Source organism: Capricornis sumatraensis, chromosome 20, assembly GCF_032405125.1.
Source record: "Capricornis sumatraensis isolate serow.1 chromosome 20, serow.2, whole genome shotgun sequence".
NCBI lineage: Eukaryota > Metazoa > Chordata > Mammalia > Artiodactyla > Bovidae > Capricornis > Capricornis sumatraensis.
In genome coordinates, this window is record NC_091088.1 from 28,029,232 (window position 1) to 28,052,100 (window position 22,869).

At 42.5% G+C, this 22,869-nt stretch overlaps 1 protein-coding gene across 1 annotated transcript in view; it reads left to right on the forward strand.

Annotated features, from left to right (window-relative positions):
- The window catches only part of FTO (FTO alpha-ketoglutarate dependent dioxygenase), a 427,008-nt gene that overhangs the window by 213,997 nt on the left and 190,142 nt on the right, over window positions 1-22,869 (forward strand). The window contains exon 8 of the mRNA XM_068991921.1: window positions 22,530-22,654. Coding sequence (XP_068848022.1) covers window positions 22,530-22,654 — 125 coding nt within the window. The remainder of the gene's footprint in view (window positions 1-22,529; window positions 22,655-22,869) is intronic.

The following is a 22,869-nucleotide window of genomic DNA, read 5'->3' on the forward strand; positions in this document are numbered from 1 at the left end:
TCAAAGCGTAAAACTGTCCTGAGTGCAGCCAGTTAGTTAAGTAGGAATTCGTGCCAACAGCGGTAGTATTAGCAGCTTTTAGATTGTATCACTCAAGACAGAAATGTGGTTTCTGTTGTCTTTGGGGCTTGCAGAGCACCTTTGTGGTGACCACATTACCTTTATAAAGCTCAGGTGAAACCCTGCTTAGTCTGTACCTGTTTATATCAAAGTGTTTCATGGAGGGGATAGTTTTTAAAAGGTATCAATGATTGAAGTTGAAATAATTGCTTTCTTTCCCCAAAGATGAATAAAATATAGTTTCTAGCTTTAGAATCAGAATTCATTAGATAGGAGGCACTGAAAAATGAGTTAGGGACTTGCCTGGCGGTCCAGTGGTTAAGAGTCCACCTTCCAGCGCAGTGGTTCTCGTCCTGGTCAGGGAGCTAAGATCCCAGGTACCGTCGGGCACCTAAGCTCTCGTGTTGCAACTAGGGAAGCCTGCCCACCACAACTGCTGAGCCCGTGTGCTCTAGAGACTGCGTGCCACCATTTGAGAAACCCACGTACCACAACAGAGAGCCCGCACAGCCAAATATAAATGAAAAGAAACTTTTTTTTTTTAATAGAAGATGAGTTAAAGGGCAAAGGCAGGCCCCTGGACTGATTCCCATTATTGCTCCTGCTGCAGGGTATGAAGTAGCCCATTTGTGTGCAGAGCCTCTCTGTGTTTTGTTCTGTTTTTTTAATATTTCTTTATTTGGCTGAACTGGATCTTAGTTGCAACTCCTACCTGTGGCATGTGGGATCTCATTCCCTGACCAGGGATCAGACCTGGGTACCCTGCACTGGAAGTGCCAAGTCTTAGCCACTGGATCACCAGGAAGGACCCCCTCCGTGTTCTCGTTGAGTTGTTTTGATTGTTGATTTTACTCCAAATCGCAGTTGGAATAATTTAAGAAAGTGAGTGCAGTGTAGTGACAGTTTTCTATTATAAATTCCTGAGAAGTCTAGAGTTGAAAAATCTAATGTTCATAAACTTCAGACACAAATTCTGATACATTTGTAGATGCTCCTTCAGTCATGTTCTTGTATTAATGGCTGACATGAACACCAGGTGTATTAGCCTAACCAGAAAGAAGCTACATTTCTACTGCTTAAGCCACTTGTAAGATCTAATGGTGGCTGCTGTCTGTGGCACTAGATATATAAACAGGATAAAATCTGCCCAACTCAAAGATTTTTGTAACTTTCTATATAATGCTGGCATTCAGAAGTTAGTGAAAGGGAAAAGGTCGGGGGGGGGGTGTGGGGTGGGGATGAATTGGGAGTGTGGGATTGACATATGTGCATTACTATAAAAATAGATAACCAACAAGGACCTACTGTATAGCACAGGGAACTCTGCTCCATATTATGTAACAACTTAAATGGGAAAAAGATTTGAAAAAGAATAGATACACTTATGTGTATATCTGAATCACTCTGCTGTATGCCTGAAGTTAACACAACATTGTTAATCAACTCTACTCCAATAGAAAATAAAAACGAAAAAAAAAGTTAGTGTCTCCGTCGGCACTCCTATTCCTTTCATGTGTGATATTCATAAATGTAAGAAAGGGTAAAAAAAATCCTGACTGATGTAATTTTCAGCCTTGATTTGGGCATTATAGCTGGGACACGTCTGGATATCTGAAGCAAATGTAGGTGGAAAGAGAGTTGGGTAGAGATGAGGTTCAGCAACCATTTGGTGTCTTCAGGATTTGAAAAATGGCGCTGTTCCCTGTGACCTCAGGTCCTCTGTCTTTTCATCTAAGTGGGACTGCAGTCAACCAGAAAGTAAGCCACTGTTTCTTCTATAAGTAGAGACCATCTCTGAACCCTAGTCTGATACTGAAATGATTGTTAAGAACTTAGCAGCATTTACCCTGGTTCTGGTAACCACCCTTATTCTGCCACCTGCTGGCAATGAGATCCTGGACCAGTTATTAAGCACTGGTAAAATGGGTTTGTAAATGATACCAACAAACCTTAAGGGGTTGTTGGAAGGGTTAAATGAGATGCTGTTTCCCGGCTTCATAGGATGTGCTCCAGTCATTACATAGTTTCGTGGTTGAGAGAGTGGACTCTGCTACCAGACTCCCTGGGTTTGAATCCTGACCCCACCGCTTAGCACCTGTGTGACTGCACACCAGTTATTTAATACTTGTGTGCCTTGATTTTCTTGTCTGTAAATTGGGATAATGATAAAACCTGCTTAGCTGAACTGTTACGAGGATGTAACAAGGAATCCATGAGAAGCGATCAGGACAGGATCTGGCACGTGGTAAATGTCCAACCATTGATCGTTTTTGTGGTTGTTTTGTTATTAATACCTCTCTAGTTGTATTTATTTAGCCACTGGAATGTGTTTTTCTTTTCATAGCTACTATTAATGCGTTAGTAATATGCACTTAAATTACTGCTTTAATAGGCGTTTAAATAATTCCTGAATTCCTGTTTGAGAACTCTGTCTCCAAACCGTGTGTGTATGTGTTCTCTGAGCAGATATGTGCCACGAAGCAAGTAATGCTGACATTGAAGACTTGGTAGGCAGTGGTGTTTACAGAGAGTGTAAACAGGCAGGGACTACATTTGTCTTGGGTAGATTTTATCTGTGGACAAGTGCAGCAACTCTGCCCACGTGACCTGTACTGAATTATCTTTCCCACCAGATTGTTACTTCATTTAGAGTTTTAATAGTCACATTGTCAATAGCCTGAGCAGCTTCATTACAGCAGGACATAGCTCTGACCTCAGGAATCTTAAGGAAAATAAGACTTTTTTTTAAGGGTGGGCAGATCCTTATGTTGAAATTTTTTAGTTGTATCTTTATTCTTACGGGTTCACATTTTAGTTTTCATTGCCTCAAAATGAAAAGGATAAGAGTACTTAGCAGATCAGGGTTAAATAATAATGGTTATGCTTGGCCGTGAACAGGACAGTCTACTCTTTTATAAATCAAAATCAAGTCTGACAGTTCAATAGTTAATTTACATAACCGCTTTGGTCACCTTCCACCCCATGTATATATTTTATTTTTCTGTCTAGATAGTAAGCTCCTGGTAGCCAGGTACTGTGGCCTTACAGATTACAGATAGCCTTATAGTAGAGACTCAAATTGTTTGATTTATTACATGGAAATTTGCCTTCAGAACAGTCTGTTCCTTGTGCTCCGTGTGTTTGAAATGTATTGGGCCTGGAGTTGGAGCACCTGATGTCTAGTCATAGCTTGATTTCTATATTCATTTTGATCTTGAATGAGTTATTTAATATAACCAAGCCTCAGAGTCCTTATCTGTAATAAGGTTAGTAACACTTGCTCTACCTAACTCACATAGTTGTTGTGAGGATTACATGAACCATTGTTCATGAAAACACTTTGTAAAGTGTAAATCAGTTTACACATGTGTTGGCTTTGGTCCTTGGAGGCTGATGCAGGGGTTAGATTTGGCTCTGTTACTTATTCATGGTGTAAAATTTGGCCAATTACTCTACCTTTCTGCATCTCAGTTTTTCAACATATATGAAATAGAGATAATACTACTTTTATTGTGCAGACTTATTTTTAGAATTCTGTGATATAATGCATGTGAATAGCACCTGGAGTGTCATTCAGTTCAGTTCAGTTCAGTTCAGTCGCTCAGTCGTGTCCGACTCTGCAACCCCATGAATCGCAGCACGCCAGACCTCCCTGTCCATCACCAGATCCCGGAGTTCACTCAGACTCATGTCCATCGAGTCCATGATGCCATCCAGCCATCTCATCCTCTGTCGTCCCCTTCTCCTCCTGCCCCCAATCCCTCCCAGCATCAGAGTCTTTTCCAATGAGTCAGCTCTCCGCATGAGGTGGCCAAAGTACTGGAGTTTCAGCTTTAGCATCATTCCTTCCAAAGAAATCCCAGGGCTGATCTCCTTCAGAATGGACAGGTTGGATCTCCTTGCAGTTCAAGGGACTCTCAAGAGTCTTCTCCAACACCACAGTTGAAAAGCATCAATTCTTCGGCACTCAGCTTTCTTCACAGTTCAACTCTCACATGCATACATGACTACTGGAAAAACCATAGCCTTGACCAGACGGACCTTAGTTGGCAAAGTAATGTCTCTGCTTTTGAATATGCTATCTAGGTTGGTCATAACTTTTCTTCCAAGGAGTAAGTGTCTTTTAATTTCATGGCTGCAGTCACCATCTGCAGTGATTTTGGAGCCCAAAAAAAATAAAGTCTGACACTGTTTCCACTTTTTCTCCATCTATTTGCCATGAAGTGATGGGACCAGATGCCATGATCTTTGTTTTCTGAATGCTGAGTTTTAGGCCAACTTTTTCACTCTCCACTTTCACCTTCATCAAGAGGCTTTTTAGTTCCTCTTCTGTAAGTACCTTATATGAAAAAATTGAATCCCATCAACCCTATGACAAACCTAGACAGTATATTAAAAAGCAAAGACATAACTTTGCTGACAGATTCAAGTGGGAAGGCTGAACACCAAAGAGTTGATACTCTCAAAACTGTGGTGTTGGAGAGGACTCTTAAGAGTCCTTGGACAACCAGGAGATCAAACCAGTCAACCTAAGGGAAATCAACCCTGAATACTCGTTAGGAGGACTAATGTTGAAGCTGAAGCTCCAGTACTTTGACCACCTGATGCAAAGAGGTGACTCATTGGAAAAGACTCTGATGCTGGGAAAGATTGAAGGCAAAAGGAGAAGAGAGTGGCGGAGGATGAGATGGTTGGATAGCATTACCAACTCAAAGAACATGAACTTGGGCCCACTCTGAGAGATGGTGAAGGACAGGGAGGTCTGGCATGCTGCAGTCCATGGAGTCACAAAGAGTCAGACACAACTTAGCAACTGAACAGCAATGACAACCCTTTGAAGTAGGTGCTAGAAACAGTCTCTCTTATAGATCAAGAAACCGAGGTACGGAGGGTAAGTCACTTGCCATGGCTAACTCAGCCATGAAATAGATTCAAGAGCCTGTGTCCTTTCTCTTCATCCTAAAATCCACAGGGCAAGAGACCACCTGACTTGCTTCCTATAGCATTCTCTTCCTTACCCATCCCCATCAGCTTTGCTTAATAAATTTGAGTTCCATGCCATCCAGTTGTCAGCTCAGATAGAGTAAGAGTTAAGTGCAGAATGATGTGTGTGTGTGTGTGTGTGTGTAATTTCCCCAAATCTTTAAGTCTGGCATATATGTTTCTGTCATACTCTAGACCATCTGTCTGCTAAAATGTTCCACTAGCATTTCCAGCTTCATGTGTGCACAATTGGACTCTTCCCTGCAGCTTTGGGGAGTTATTTACTCTCTCCATACCTCAATTTCCTCATTTAAAAAACAGAGGAGCACACATTCAATGCCTGATCGGGGAACTAAGATCCAGCATGCCATAAATACATTTTAAAAATGTTTTTAATTAAAAAAAAATAGAGGTGGCACTTAAACAGTTGTTTTCTTGATGAAATGAGATCCTGTTGATAAAATGCTTGATTCGATGCCTAGCACCTAGTAGGCACTAAAGAAATGAACCTTGGGCTGTTACTGCCACTTTGTGGGAAGCAGTGCTCAAAGCCCCAGGGGGCAGTCGAAGGTTCTTGGCGGGCCATTCTGGCCTCGCTCTCCTGAGCAGTTACAATTTCTACCAGGGCTTTGGTCTGGATGTGACTGAGAAGGGGGTGGGCAGAAGGTAGGGTCAGGGGAGCCAATAGATACAAAGGAGTGAATTATAACAAAGAGCCTTTTCTGCTTCAGTTCTTGTGTAGAAAACATATGTTCAGTGATGCGGGCAGCAGTTGGGTTAAAGACACACTGTAGGGCTGCAGACAAAAGGCCCGCACTCTTCCTGCATCACAATGTTTTCAAACATATTCACTTGGCTCACTTGTTAGGGACTGAGCTGTCAGCTGGATCTTCTTGCAAGTGTGATTTCTTTTTCCTCCCCGTTCCCTTTCAGAGGCCTCCCCGCCTCCCCTCCCCTTCTTCCCCCAATGTTTTACACTTCATATAATCCAGTGTGCATGACAGACCACTTCAGCCTTTGTGTTCCTGATGTTTGAGGGGGCAGGGGGAGCAGATCTGATGGAGATCTCGGGTACCTTTTCACTGGCCCAAGGATTGGAAGACGCTAAGCCACTCTTAGGCCAGACATCATCTGTGGCTCAATTACGGAGCGCTTGGTGTAGCTACCCATTCTCCACCTTCAATTAACAGTTCTGACAACAAACAGATTAGCGCAGTGAGATTCTTAGAAGTGGCGGCTGGGGACTGGGTGTGTGTGTGTGTGTGTGTGTGTGTGTTGCAGTGGCCTTGGGAGAGTTCTTGCTCTTATTTGTGGAGTGAATAGATTTTGATGAAAAGACGAAGATAAGGCAAGGCACTGCTGGAGTAGCTGAAGAGAAGTCGGCTGTCATTCTGTTAACAATATTCATGACGTGAGGTGTGTGTGTATGTCGAGACTGAATTCGAGACCTGGGTGGTGTTGCTCTGCATGGCTGTCACTGAAACATTTCTGTTCTCTTTCTTTTTTTAAAAAAGGTGGAAAGGCCCATTCCTTTTTTATTTTCTTTTTTAAAAAATACTTATTTGGCTGCATTGGGTCTTAGTTGCAGCACATGGAATCTTCGTTGCAATGTGTGAGATTTCATTGCAGCACATAGACCCTCTAATGGTGGCACGCCAATCAGGAGTTGCAGTGAGAGGGCTCCAGAGCCCCACGGCTTCAGTGGTTGCAGTGTGTGGGCTCTTAAGTCGTGGTGTGTGGGCTCAGTAGTTGCTCCAAGTCACATGGGATCTTTGTTCCCCAACCAGGGATCGAACCCATGTCCCCTGCATTGCAAAGTGAGTTCTTAACCTCTGGACCACCTGGAATGTCCCCAAACCTTGCTGTTTCCTTTACTGAAGGTTTTGCAGCCATGGTAGGTTTGTTTCTTTGCATAAGACTTTAGAAAGGCACATTTCAGTGTATTTCTCTTTACTAGGTAGATACATATAATAAAAAGCATTACACATAGTATCTTGATGCATTTATTATCTAGTAGAGCTTCCATTTCAGTAAACAGTCAGCTAGAAATGTAAAGAATTAGCACTCTAGCCCTTCTGCCACTGATGTGTATTTACTTTGGGTATTTCACCTTCCCAATCTCAGTTTTCCCATCTATGAAATGGGAATCCCATTATCCTCACACCTTATAGTGCATACTATAATAAATCAGTCACTGTAAGATAATGGTCAATGGAAATACTCTCTTGTCTTTTTTCATACTATTTTTATTGATCTGGTAGTTTTCTTTCCTTCTTTCTTTTTTTACTTTGGCTATTTCTGGATTTTTTTCTTTTTTTCTATTTTGGCTGCATGGCCTGCGGGATCTAGTTCCCTGAGCAGCCACTGAACCTGGGCTCCCTGCATTGGGAGCACAGAGTCTTAACCACTGAGCCACCAGGGGAGTCCCCACACTCTTTCCTTTGCAGAAACTCTGTGTTGAGCCTTCACTGTCACATCGCTGAGTCACTTTCAAGGCTTTCGCTGCTTCTTTCTTCCAGTGGCCTTGCCCAGATGCTCTTGTGTCATGATATTGTTGATTAGTTGAGCTGCTTGTCCAGGAGGTCACCAGCATCTTGCAGGGAAGGCGAGGCAGCGAGGAGACAGGGAACTTCCCATTGACTTAGAGCCCTCCATGGGCCATTAGCTCAGTTCAGCAGTAGAGGCAATTATAGCCCTGCTAATGAATAGGCCGTCAAGTGGAATTTCCCATATATGGTGTCTTCTGGGGTGAGGATAATTTCAACACCTCCAAGTCCTGAGACATGAAACATGATATAAATATTTTCTAATGAAAAGCACCAACAAAGTCATCTCCGCCAACACATGTCAGAACTGACAAAGGAAACTACTGATGCCATTCGTTTTTAGTGCTGTCATTTGAAAATCCTTGAAAGGAAAGTATTGTGGAAATGGATACCTGGTCCCCTTAGACAGAAAGTAACAGTCCGCAAAGATTTTAGTAATGGAGAAAGCTAAGAGGCTGTAAGCTGGGGACTAGAACGACACCTGAGGTGGCACCCTCTTTGGCCTGGAGTAGAGTGTCGCCCTGGGCCAACAGGAGAACAGCTGGAAAATAAATGGATATTCTTTCCCGCATCGAATGGGTTCATTTCACAGAGTGATGGGAAAGGGAGGGGAGAGTAATAAGGGTGTGTATGTGAGACTTTACCCCCTAGTGTATAGGTTTTTTTTTTCTTCCTTGTTTTGAAAGAAAGTGAATGTTTCAGAAGCTAGAATGATTCCTGGGCTCTCTTGGCAAGAAAAATTATGCTGTTTCTCTCACTTCCCCATGAATCAGCTTTATTATATAGACTGCACGAAATAGTGACTAAGTGTTGACTCTGCTGAAACAAATGAATCTATTAGGCTCTTTGGAGGGTAAAGAACAATGATTTTTGTAAACTCCATAAAGGTCAAAAAAAGGCTTTCAGTAAGTATGCAGAAACTAGAAATCAAATCCCATTTCCTATCATAAGAAGCCCGTTGTTCTAGCCCCGGTAGTTAATGTACTGTATGTGAAAGATTTAAGACGGGTTGGAAAGCTTGGCTTCTGTTTTATTAGGCTGCTATTGAAAAGCCAACAGCCTAACTTCGACTAGGTGCTTTGAGATTTCTTAATGGGCTGTCAGGGGCAAGACACCAGGGCTGTGCTATACTAGCTCTTTCCTGTACATTAAAACAACAGGGCCAAGCGATTGCATACAGAAGTATGAATGACTTGATGCTTTCTCTGTTCCATATGGCCAGCCATGTCTTTGGCAATTAATCATGTACAAAATCAGTCGAGTGCTCTCTGAAGCATTGAAGTCAACATTTAGTTGTGCCGGTGCCAGTGGGGGCAGTGGGGTTGCAGGCGTAAAGTAGCAGGATAAGGGGTCGCTGGCGCCACGGCCCAAGCAGCTGGCTTCTATAAGCAACACTTTTCCCCTCTCCACCTTTTATTCCTTTTCTTTCTGTCTTCCTCTTTCTTGCTTACTTTCCCGCCTCTCTTTATTTCTTCCCCCCTTTTCCCTTCGCTTTCCTTTCGTTCCTTTTTTTTTTTTCCCCTCCCTCCCTCCTTCCCGTCTCCCTTCCCTTCCCCCCTCCTTCCCATCTTCCTCCCTTCCTTCTTGCCTTCCTTGACAATCACAAGGATCATTTTTCACCATCCTCTGAAACACCATGGTTGCCAGCTTGGTTCTAAGGTTTAGCTTCTGCTCACTGCCCTGGCACCCCAGGTTTAACACCTGGAGCAGGCTGCCGTTATCCTCCAGCAGCCTGGCCGTCCCAGCGCTCACCCGCATGACTTGTCCTGAGAGTTCACCCAGCACCAGGCTGCTGTGGCTCTGTAGCTTTTAGTGAACCACATTAAACATGGTGATTTCTATACTGTTCAGAGGGGAAAAGTGGGAAGTAACTATGAAAGTGCCTTGGGGAAAAAAAATAAGTAGTTATTCCCATTTATGGCTGGAGTATTTTAGGATTAAAAAAAATCAATATTCATTATCTTCTTTGATCTTTCTCCCCCCAGTTTTTTTTTTTTTTAAACACAGAATGCTGCTGATATCAGTCCTGATGATTTCTAATAGCTATTGAGCATTTTGTGTGTGCCAGGCGTTGGGCAGAATACTTGTGCTGGTAATCTCATGTAATCGTCCCAAGAAGTCTAGATGCTGTTACATAGACCCCTTGACAGATGAGAAGACGGATCAAAGAAAGGTTTGCCCTGAATTCTTTTCTCACAGACATTCCTGATTACTCTCAGTTAGCTCCCGCCTCTCAATAGCACACAATGGATAAGCACCAGAATATGTCTTCTGGGTACATTTTTTTTGAAGATTCACTTGGTAAACTCTGCTGAGATGTTCATGCACCTTAAAGCAGGTCTTTGAGATGAACTGAACCAAGTATCTCTTTAGGTAGAAATAAAAGGCCGCTTTGTTGGCTGCCTCTTGGAGACTTCTGCCTTTGCGCCTGCCTTTCAGGACTGCCTAGCTTATCTCCTGCCCTCCTTGGTAAGACTGTGAGGGGTGGGGGAGGAAAGGGATTGGGGTGGGGGGGGGCCGCGGAGAAGACGGCAGCTTTAAGTCATCCGGTAGACGGGGGCACCCAGTGGTGACTTGGTGTTATCTCTTAGCCCAGGTCATGCAGGATGTGTCTTCTCAAATTCAGGAAACAGGGGGAAGAAAGTCTGAACATTGTGTAAACATTAGCACCCTCAAAACCTCTTGCTCCCGGAGAGGGAGATAAAGTAGGCAGAAAGGCTGAGGGGGAATGTTTATTTGTTCTGCTGGGCTGTGGATCCAAGCACGCTGGAAATCTTCGGCGGTGCCCAGTCCAGTTTAGACAAGGCGGAGGCATCACTCAGCATCAAGCTGCAGAGGCCTCACAAAAGAGCCATCTGAAACTGACAATCAGTCAATGAAGGCAGACCCGAGATCGATCTCTCTTTGATGGGACCAAGGCTATCTCAGTGGGTTCTGTGCCTTTTTTCTTTTTCTTCTTAAAAAAAAAAAAAAAAAAAAAACAGGCTGAGTTGGGGGGAGAAAGAAAGAAAAAAAAAGTGTTCCTGGACTTTTGAAGAAGGGAGCCCTGGTTGGGTTTTCGACAGCCCATGGCAATGTTGATGTGATGAAATAGCTTTCCCAGCTGATAACATCTTAAACCAAGTTTCTTCGCAAGTTGAACCTTTAGCCCTCATTATCAGTCAGGGCATATCTTTGTAATTTGTGTGTGCAGCAGGGAGCTACAGCCCTAACATGAGGCAGCTATGTATATAAAAAGTGTTAGCAATGGCATTTTTTCCCACCATCACAGTAGGACTTTTTTGGTGGTGATAAGGATTGAGAGATGCTGAGAAGGTGGGAAATGTATGCAACTTCTGGCATCCTAGCGTTTATATGGCTTTTGAAATTGGAAAAGCAGTGTTTTTTTTTTTTTTTTAAATGAACTAAGAAGAGAGATCACAAGCCATATTTGTTGAATGCCTCCTGTTTCCACGCATTTTCTTAGACACAGTTCTCTGATTTGTAAGAAGGACGGATTAAGCCTAGATTTTGGAGTTGAAGGCCTGTCGGAAGCTGTTACTCCAGATCAGAAAGGAACCAAAAGAAGGGAGGACTTACTTTCCATTATTAGTAAATGAGTAAATACTGTTATTCTCCTTTTAAATCTAAGAATGATTCCTATCTAAAAACCTTATATAGTTTAAATTCTGCATATTGCAAGTTATGTTCATAGTGCTTAACTAAAGATGCCCTAGAATTAGGACACATTGAAAGTTACCAAACGTAAAAATATAACCAGCAAGAGTTAGGTGAATTGCTCAGCGTTAATTAAATGAATTCAGGATTGGGAGACTTTTTTGCCAAGAAAGATGTGAAACCTATGCCTAAAATTTAAGTCCTTTTAGAGCTTTAGAGTTTTGGTTTTCCTTTTCTTGCTCTCAGTCAGTCTCTCTCTCTCTCTTTCTCTCTCAACCTCTCTCTTTCTCTAGTTCTGGACATTTTACTTAATCTTTTATGCATAAAGTTTTGAGCCAGGAGAAGCTAAAAACACTGTAGAATTCTTAGAGGTCATTAGAATGCTGTGGGTTGCCAGAGTTCAAAATAGTTTTCTCTGCTGCAATGGACAAAGTAAGACTTCTTCTTTTGGCTTATCAGGAGGCTATGCAGAGATTAGATGCTATCATAGCTTTGTGGTAAGACTATTTTTAGATACATCCATCCAAATGAACATTGCCCTAAGCAGTCACCTAGGGATTGCAAATGCTTCATTTTTCATGATACTTTGGTTGAAAAATAGATTTTATAACTTTTTTTTCTTAGATTTGTCTTTAGAAATAGTTTGAATCAGACCAAAGCTTGTTTCACACATTGTTCTTGGTCTTGAATAATACCCTGTGACTAGACTGTCCATCTTCTTCACCAGACATGCTCAGATATGTCATCTGGCTTCATTTGTTCCACAAGCCTCTATCAGGAGTCCACTTTCACAACTGGCGCCAAACTTGGCATCTTAGAGGATATTGAAAAGAAATGGGTATGGACCCTATCTGTTCTCACAGAGCTCACACTCTGGAAGAGGAAAGCTCTAGTGCATAATTAATCACAGTGAAATATGAAGTGATTTATGAGATGCTCAAGGGTGGGCCATAAGAAGAGGTGACCCACTCTACTTAGTTTGGTGGAAGGATGTGGTTCCTCGAGGACTTCACAAAGGAGGTATTATCTGAGATGTTTCTTGAAGAATTAGTAGTTACTGGTAAGTTTTATAACTAGGTACAAGTAAATATATAATCTAGAATAGGCATGCATTTTCAGGGAACTGCAATTAGTTTAATGTGGAATAGAAGAGAGACAGAGCTAAGACTTGAGACGTCAGCATTGCCTCTATAAAAATGAGAGGGTTTTTCATTTTTTTTTCTGATTAAGGAATCTGGGCTTTAAAAATTATTGTTTTGTATCTCTCAAATACAATAACTGAAGTCTGTATGAACCTGAAGTCTGTAAGCTGCTCTGGCTTAGGTGGAGTTTTGGAGGCGGAAGTTTCTTATCTCCTTTGACTCTGACATACTCCTCTTATAGGAGGTAAATTCATAAAAGGGGTGAGACTGACCCAGAGATGCTAGTTGGGACACCATTTCACAGCCCAAATGAGAGATGTCCTGTACCAAGTCTAATGGCTGTGGGAAAGAAGTAAGTCTGAGACCTGTTGAACAAAGAGGAATGACAGGTGTTGATGTTTCGGTGTAGGGAGGGCCGAGAACAGAAAGAGACACCTAGGTGTCTAGTTTAGGTGACTGCATTGGCAGTGGAGTCATTCGTCATTCTAGGGAAGTAAAGGGAGAAGGGGATGACAGAGGATGAGGTGGTTGATGGCATCACTTACTCGATGGACATGAGTCTGAGCAAGCTCCAGGAGTTGGTAATGGACAGGGAAGCCTGGTGTGCTGCAGTCCATGGGGTCGCAAAGAGTTGGACACAACTGAGTGAACTGAGCTGAAAGGGAGAAGGAGCAGATTGATGGAGAACAGAAATTGCAGTTCACAAGTGGACGAGTTGAGGCTGAAGTGTCATTTTGAGATGTATGTCAAGGGAGAATCAACCATCTAGGGGTTGATACTATGGGACCAGAGTTCAGCAGAGAGGTCTGCTTGTAGGTAGAAGTCCGTGTGAAGCTGTTGGTCTGCAGGGACCTGTAAGGCCATTGGAGGGGAAGGTTGGCCACAGAGAATGCAGGCAACAGAGAGGACAGGAGAACCAAGGACAGAACCCTGGGCTAAGCACAGGTGAGGGTCCCACAGTGAGGAACCCCCCTAGAAGACTAAGAATAGGGCACATACTGGATAGTGGCCTTAGAGAGAGAGAGGCGTCTACTAATAATGCCATGTACAGTGATTCTAAAAATAAAGCCCACCCTCCAAGGATCCAGATTTTTCTCCTCTGAGGGATATGCAAAGGAGGGTGCCTCTGGCTTCTGAGAGAGGCTTCTGATGGCTGTGGCCATTCAATGGTGGCTTGTTGTCCTTTGGAAATTTTTCAAGTTGTAGACACTTTGGGGGAATCCTCTTGCTAAAATAGCAGAGCCTAACACAAGGTGGATGAGGGCATTTAAGATGAAACCAAACCTCATAATCCTAATGGCACAAGACTGGGTAGGCCAGTGAGAAGCCGTAGGGAGGCTCTGTGGTCCTCTCCATCCTGCAGTGCAGGAAAGGCCATAGGGAGGAAGTGGCAGCTGGGATTTGTACAGTCAGCTCTCTTACATGGATATTAAAGGGAAAGAGGGGATGGGATGAATTGGGAGACTGAGGTTGACATATACTGGAGTGGGTTTCCGTGCCCACCTCCAGGGAATCTTCCCAGTCCAAGGATCAAACCCGCCCCTCTGAAGTCTCCTGCATTGGCAGGCAGCTTCTTTACCGCTGGAGCCACCTGGGAAGCCCGTATATACACTTTTGTTGTTCTTCAATCGCGAAGTCGTGTCCAACTCTCCGTGACCCCGTGGACTGCAGCACGCCAGGCTTCCCTGTCCATCATCACCCCGAGTTTGCTCAAACACATGTCCATTGAGTCGGTGATGCCATCAGCCATCTCATCGTCTGTCATCCCCTTCTTCGCCTGCCCTCAGTCTTTCCCAGCGTCAGGATCTCTTCCAGTGAGTCAGTTCTTTGCATCGGGTAGCCAAAGTATTGGAGCTTCAGCTTCAACATCAGTCCTTCCAATGCATATTCAGAATATTCAGTGCTATAAAATAGATAACTAATGAGAACCCACTGTATAGCGCACTGTACGTAGTTCACTGTATAACACAGGGAACTCTGCTCAGTGCTCTGTGGTGGCCTAAACGGGAAGGAAACCCTTGGGGAGCCGACACTATTATAAGCATAAAAATATCACAATTTTTATAAAAAGAATGCCCTTTGACACTCTGAGATTTCCTTTTGTGAAAGAACTTCTTTTCACTCTAAATTTTATCAAATATTCTATTTTAGGGTCTGAATGCTCAATCTAAGTTCAGCCAGCTTTTTCCAATATCTTAAAAAAAATTTTTGTAACAGAATTTGTTTTGTAACCCAGATATGTTTTTCTGTATTTTTTTCACCAACTGCTTCTCTTTTAAATATATTTATATGTAAACATGTTATCTACATTCTTTCTTGTCCTAAAAATGTGATAAAAGTGAACTTTTATAATTAAATTTTATAAAAGTTACATATGATAAAATTGACTTTTTTGGATATACAGTTCTGTGAGTTTTAACATAAGTCTAAACTCCTATAACTACCATCAGGATGCAGACTAGTTTTATCATTTTTAAAATTCCCTCACTGATTTGATCTCTGTCCCTATAATTTGCTTTTCCCAAATGTCAAGTAAGTGGAATCATGCTGTGTTTTTTTATCTCTGGAGCGTCACCTCTCTCACTCAGCATAATGATTTTGAGATTCATTCGAATGGGTTGCATGTATCAATTACCCATCACTTTTATTTACTGAGGAGTATTCCATTGTATCACAGTGTGTTTATCCACTTGCTCTTTGAAGGACATTTAGGTTATTTACAGTTTGGGGCAATTATGAATAAAGCTGCTATCAACATCTATATATGTGTTTCTGTGGGAATGTACGTGTTTATTTCTTTAGGTAAAGCCCTAGAAATGGGATTGCTGGTGATAATATGAAGTGTGTGTGTAACTTTATGAAAAACTGCCAAACTCTCTACTAGAATGACACTCTTTTGCATTCCTACCAGTGAACAGATGTATAAACTTTTGAACACTTAAATGCTATTTTAAACACTATTGGCTTGAGGTTGGCAAATTGTGTCTCACAGTTCCTTAGACTTTTGAAGAGAAAACCCATCACAAGGGAAGAACCTCCAGTGCTCCATACCTTCAAAGCTTCAAACAGAAGGGCTCTAGTTTGTTTTATATATGGAGTTTCATAGAAGAATACCTTTAGGGAGAAAAGAGGTTTATGTGTGAAATATGGAAAACCATTGCAGTAGGGCAGGCAACCCACTCTAGTATTCTTGCCTGGATAATTCCACGGACAGAGGAGGCCTGCGGGTTAGTCCATAGGGTCGCAAAAAGTTGGACACTATGAGCAAAACGGCTTGGCGCAGCATGGCAGTTCATCTGGAGCGTGGGATGCAGACCTGGGATGATGCTGGGTGGTATTCCAGGACTCTACACATAGTGAGAATCACTCAGAGAAGGTGATTACATCTTCGGCTCCTTTTCAATTTCTGTGACTGTGTCCAGGAGGTCTTCATTTAGACTCATATGTCTCTAACATTCTCCCATACATGTTTATGTCCTCTTTTACAAAGAAGAAGCCAGCTTCAGCCTCAGGGCCTTCAGCAAGCAACGATAATATCTGTCTAGAAGATGAGATTGCAAGGAGATCAAACCAGTCAATCCTAAAGGAAATCAGTCCTGAATGTTCATTGGAAGGACTGATGCTGAAACCGAAGCTCCAGTACTTTGGCCACCTGATGCGAAGAACTGACTCACTGGAAAAGACCCTGATGTTGGGAAAGATTGAAGGCGGGAGGAGAAGGGGACAACAGAGGATGAGATGGTTGGATGGCTTCACCAACTTGATGGACATGAGTTTGAGCAGGCTCTGGGAGTTGGTGATGGACAGAGAAGCCTGGCATGCTGCAGTCCATGGGTTTATAGTTGGACACGACTGAGGACTGAACTGAATTGAGAATGAGAGGAACATTTAACTTTGTTTTGAATATATTATTTTTCTGGTTATCTTCTCATTTATGACAAGTAGCACTGGTCTTCCATTTTTCTTTTGAAGAGAATTCATTTTATATTTTAAAATATAAGTCGATTGAAAGAAAAATATTAGGTATTAATACAAGATCTCCTGGAGGAGGAAATAGCAACCCAATCCAGTATTCTTGCCTGGAAATTCCCATGGGCAGAGGAGCCTGGCTGGCTGCAGTCCATAGGGTCACAAAGAGTCAGACACAACTGAAGTGACTGAACACAGACATTAATACTTTATACGCAAATAATGGGTATTCTATTATAATATGTACCTGAAGACATGGCCATAAACTGCATGACTTTCTGAGGTCAGGATGCGGGGACACGTGTGCACCCAGGGCTGATTCATGTCGATGTATGGCAAAAACCACCACAGTATTGTAAAGTAACTATCCTCAAATTAAAATAAATTACTCAATTAAAAAAAAAGAATTATGAGACTGAACTAGAATGACTAAAGTTTGGGAAACTCAGAACTAGGAGAACTAGTTATTTAAATAGACCAGGAAGTGTGTCCTTTTGTGAACTGAGAAGAGCTCCTTGGTGGAGCACATGACTATCTCTCAGCTTCTATGAGTTTTATCAACTCATGAAATAGTAATAATAATAATAATAATAATAATAATAATGTGTGTGTGTGTGTTAGTTGCTCAGTCGTGTCTGACTCTTTGCGACCCCAGGGACTATATAGCTTGTCAGGCTCCTTTGTCCATGGGATCCTCCAGGCAAGAATACTGGAGTGGATTGCCGTTCCCTTCTCCAGGGGATCTTCCCGACCCAGGGATTGAATCCGGGTCTCTCACATTGCAGGCAGACTCTATAATAGTAATTTCTTAAAAGAAGACAGTCTTCCATTGCTCTTTGTTTTTGCAATGCTTGTTTTTCCGGTTCCTACTTTTATTACCAGTTTGATAAGCATTTATTAAAAGTCATTAGGGGAGCAGTGGGGATACAGTTGAAACTGAATAGACAGGATCCTCTGCCCCCACGAACTCAGCTTTCTTCAACCCTTCCTCTTCAGGATCCATGGTAAACTAGGGCTTCTGGATAAAACGTAAACGATATGAAAGGCCAGGAAGAGAGAAACGACTTTTTTGAAAAGTCACATAGAGAAATAATTTTATTTTCATCACGTCTTTGGGACCGTCTAGATGTGTGTTTTATTTTCCATGTGAAGCACTTTTCGGTAAAATAATATGTACCAGCAGGCATGGTGATAAACTGCATGACTTCCTGAGGTCCCTTCTGGCTTTCAGTGTTTGAGGTGGGGTATCACAGAGAAGGAGCAGTGCTGTTGTTAGAGTCCCCATTGATGCCAAAACCTCTCTGAAATGAGACATTTTTTACACTATAGGCCACAAATTGGCAGCTGTCTGAGTTTCGTTTAGCCATTGTTTCTTGTTTGGTCCGCATGGTATTTGAAAAAATTGGGGGCCAGAGAGGAGCAATATAGGTATGAGGGGTGGGATGTACAAACCCCTGGGTATAAGATAAGCTCAAGGATGTACTGTATAATGCAGGGAATATAGCCAATATTTTGTAATAAAGGTACATGGAAAATAACCTTTAAAAATTGTATTAAATGCAAATAAAACTGCAATGGGGTATTACCTCATACCAGTCAGAATGGCCAATATCAAGAAGTCTACAAATAATAAATCCTGGAAAGGTTGCGGAGAAAAAGGAATCCTCCTGCGTTGTTGGTGGGACTGTAAATTGGTGCAGCCACTCTGGAGAACTGCAGGTTGTTGTTTAGTCGCTCAGTCATACCTGGCTCTTTGTGGCCCCATGGACTGTAGCCCACTGGGCTCCTCTGTCCATGGGATTTTCCAGGCAAGAACACTGGAGTGGGTTGCCATTTCCTTCTCCAGGGAATCTTCCTGACCCAGGGATCGAACCTCCACCTCCTGCACTGGCAGGCAGATTCTTTACTGCTGATCCACCAAGGAAGCCCATGGAGAATAGTATGTAGATTCCTTAAAAAGAAAAAACAAAATAAAACTGAGAATAAAGCTGCCATATGATCCTGTGGTCCCACTCCTGGGCATATATCTGGGGAAAAACTTAATTCAAAAAGATGCATGCACCCCAGTGTTCATAGTCGCACTGTTTATAACAGCCTAAGACATAGAAGCAACCTAAGTGTCCATCAACTGATGAACAGATAAAGAAGATGTGATATATATACAATGGAATATTACTCAGCCAAAGAATGAAATGGTGCCATTTGCAACAACATGGATGGATCTAGAGATTACCATACCAAGTAAGTCAGATGAAGGTAAATATCATGGGATATCACTTACATGTAGAATCTAAAATATGACTCAAATGAACTTATTTAAGAAATAGAAACAGGCTCACAGACATAGAAAACAAACTTATGGTTACCAAAGGAGAAGGGGGATGAGGATGGATAAATGAGGAATTTGGGATTAAAGTTTACACACTACTATATATAACATAGGTAACCAACAAGGACCTATTGTATAACACTGGGAACTATACTCAATATCTTGTAATAACCTATAGTAGAAGAGAATGTTAAAAAAAAAAAATATATATATATATATATATATGAAACTGATTCACTTTGTTGTACACCTGAAACTAACACAACATTGTAAGTCAACTATATTTCAATAAAAATTTTAAAAACAAATCAAATTTGTATAAAATTAAAAACTAAAAAGAAAATTAGTTTCTGACATTTCAAAATTAGGAGTTTTCATTTTAAAAAAAGAACAGAGTTCTTGTTTATTTTAAAAATTCATGAATCTGGCCCCACCAAAACAGCTTTACTGAATGACAGAGTTGCCTGGGGCTAAGGCTGAGTAGTGACTGTCTTTTTAGACAGAGCATATGCTCTCTTCAGGAACCTTGCTTAACTTACTCATGTTACCTTTCTGGTCCTAGTCAGTATTTGAATTTACAACCCCTGCTTTAGACACTGGGAGCCTGGGTGTCATGCTTTAGAATCACCTAGAGAAACCCATGGAGAAGGCAATGGCATCCCACTCCAGTGTTCTTGCCTGGAGAATCCCAGGGACAGGGGAGCCTGGTGGGCTGCCATCTGTGGGGTCACATAGAGTTGGACACGAATGAAGTGACTTCAGTTCAGTTCAGTTCCGTTGCTCAGTCGTGTCCGACTCTTTGCGACCCCATGAATTGCAGCACGCCAGGCCTCCCTGTCCATTACCATCTCCCGGAGTTCACTCAGACTCATGTCCATCGAGTCCGTGATGCCATCCAGCCATCTCATCCTCGGTCGTCCCCTCCTCCTCCTGCCCCCAATCCCTCCCAGCATCAGAGTTTTTTCCAATGAGTCAACTCTTCTCATGAGGTGGCCAAAGTACTGGAGTTTCAGCTTTAGAATCATTCCTTCCAAAGAAATACTTAGCAGCAGAGAAACCCAGTATTCCTCCCGGTGCTGGGGGGCCACCAGTATTGTCCTAGGAGCTCGTGTGTGCTTAGTAGCTCAGTCGCGTCCAACTGTTTGCGACCCTGTGGAGTGTAGCCCACCAGGCCCCTCTGTCCACAGGAATTCTCCAGGCAAGAACACGAGTGGGTTGCCATGCCCTCCTCCAGAGGATCTTCCCAACCCAGGGATCAAACCCAGGTCTCCTGCATTGTGGGTGGATTCTTTACCGTCTAGGGAAGCCCTAGAGGCTCATAGAGTATGCATTTGGCTATATCACCAGTAGAGTAGCTGTCATTCTGCGTCCAGGAGGCGGAGGCAGGCCTTTTCCTGACTAATGCTTGACAGATTATTGTGGATGCTCTCCAGTGGACATACCGTTTCCTGTCTGATCTACAAGGTCTGTGCTTTTATTTATTTTTTCTGGTGCACCACACAGCGTGCAGGATCTTAGTTCCCCGACCAGGGATTGAACCCATGCCCAGTGCACTGGAAGTGCACATTCTCAACCACTGGACCCGCCAGCGGAGTCTCTCCTGTCTTACCTGTTTGTATCAGTTAGGATGTTTGATTGTAAGCAACAGAAACCGGTTCTGGTGAATTTGAACAAAGGGGGACTTTATTGAAAGGATGTTGGATAGCTAAAGTTGTCCAAGGACACTCTAGAGTTTGAGAGAACAAACTTATGGACACGGAGTGGGCAGGGAATAGAGGGTGGGATGAATGGAGAGAGTAGCATGGAAACATGTACACCACTATATATAAAATGGCCAATGGGAATTGGCTGAATGACTCGGGGAACTCAAACCGGGCCTCTGTAACAACCTAGGAGGCTGGTGGGAGGGAGGTTCCAGAGGGAGGGGACATATGTATACCTATGGCTGATTCTTGCTGATATTTGGTAGAAACCAATAAAATATTGTAAAGCAATTATCCTTCAGTTAAGAAGAAATACATTTAATTATGTATATGAAAAGAAGAGACTCAGGTATCAGGAAGCTGGGAATACTTTGAGGACCATGGGTGGTAGGAACTGTGGAAATATAAATAAATTGCTACTACATTCCACAGCCCCTCCCCCTTCCTTTGTCATTCTCAAGTGTCTAAAGTCCTGGAAAAGAGAATTAGGCCGGCCTGGCCCACATCCCTGATGGGAGAGAGCAGAACGCTTTGGGTGACAGTCCCTCGAAGATTACATGCAATAAAGACTTCCCCCACAAGGAGATCTAGATGCTGTAATAGGAAAGGGGACTGGGTATGGATGGGTATGGCAACGAAAACTGCAAGTGTTTGTCACACCTCTCCTCACGGCTGTCTTGAAGGTATTAAGCATACAGTATAAAATGTTATAGAGGAGTGAGGAGGTAGTAATTCAAGATCAATGAGAGTCAGATGTTGAGTGTGCTCTTCATGTCAGTGAAGGTGTGGACATCAGTTGAATAAGGAATTGCTGTTTAGTCGCTAAGTCGTGGCTGACTCTTTGGCGATCCCATCGACGGTAGCCTGCCAGTCTCCTCTCTGTCCATGGGATTTCTCAGGCAAGAATACTGGAGTGGGTTGCCATTTCCTACTCCAAAGGAAGGAATACACCGAGTGATGAGAACAGAGAAAGTGGCAGTTTTATTCCCTTTAGCAATTGCTTTGGTTATAACATCTCCAAAGAAGCCCCCGCCCCACCCACCAGCCTTTCATGAAGAACAACGTTTATAAATCCTGAAGATTTCTGCCCCAGTTGTTAATATATGAAGGTAAATGCATTTGAAGAAAAGTTCTGTGATTAGAACTTGAAAGGTGTTTTGCTCACTAAGATTTCAAGTACCAGTAGAATACTTTCCATTGTTTCCTTAATTGTTTTCCTACTGTCGCAGACATTTGCATGCTTAAAATACATATTAAAAGCGCCTACAGAGGTGAGTTGTAAAGTTGAAATGACAATTTCAAATTTGAATTTCGATGTAACGTTAGTTATTAGAGTGAGCCAGGTGTGATGCGCTTGCTTTTCAACTACTTAAAAAAGCAGCATCTGAATTTTGAGTGTTTTTGTACTCACCTGTGAGCCTAATTTTTTTTTTTAAGACCATAGCCATAACCATGGAATAGCAGATTGTTCCCCAAATCATGTGTCTACTGTGCATACGAATCCCTGTATCTACTATTTGAAGTATGTGGTGGATTTTCAAACCTGGAAAGATATTCATAGAGATATGCTCTTCTTTGATTCTTGTGCTCTTGGTGTTGCTTTCTTTGTAAGCTCTTGATTTGCAGCAAGCAAGGAAAATGGAGTGAACCAAAAAAAAAAAAAATTCCTGGCATGGCTGGAAATAGAAATTAATGATTCAAATAAGAAAGGCAGTGCAGTAAGCCTCAGCTGGGTGGCAGGAAACAGATAGGGAAAGTCAGAGACGGCTCTTTTTTAAGAGGCCAAACAAACAACACACAGTGAAGCGTACGTGAAAATAATTTCTAATAGTAGTTCGTGGTCGGCAGTTGCCAGGGAGAAAAAATCATTGGTGCACTGAGAAAATTAGAGTGAGAATGCACAGCATCTTGATGTGTTACTTAAGGCAATGGAGCTTTAGAGTTTACCTTATGTGCCATGTACATTGATTAAGTACAAAATATATGCTGGCCATTTTTGACCATCATTTACGGTATTGATTTGTTAGCAGGGGAACTGTAATAAAAAAGCCATTGATTTACTGTCCTTATTTGCTTATGGGCTTTTTTTCATTATTAATTTTTCACTTTCACTTTCTCTTTTGGGGATCGTTTCTTCTAGACAAGCGCTGTGCTTCGTGAAGTTAGAAGAGAGGGGGTCCCCATGGAACAAAAGAATGAGATGTTGACGTCCATCCTCGCCTCGATCACCACCCGCCAGAACCTGAGGAGAGAATGGCATGCCAGGTTTGTTCTATTACGAAATGGGATTTGCTGTCCCTGGAAAATGAGGGCTTTCTTTGGGGAAGCCCTTCCTGACGGCTGGCCTCCTCCCTCTCAGCAGAGGGGCCATGAAAAAAAAAAGAAGCAAGTTACAGATGCTTTCAGCCAGAGTTTTCTTTCCTCCACATGGTACCTGCATTAATTGCAGTGATCCATGATGTCATCTGTATGCATATATG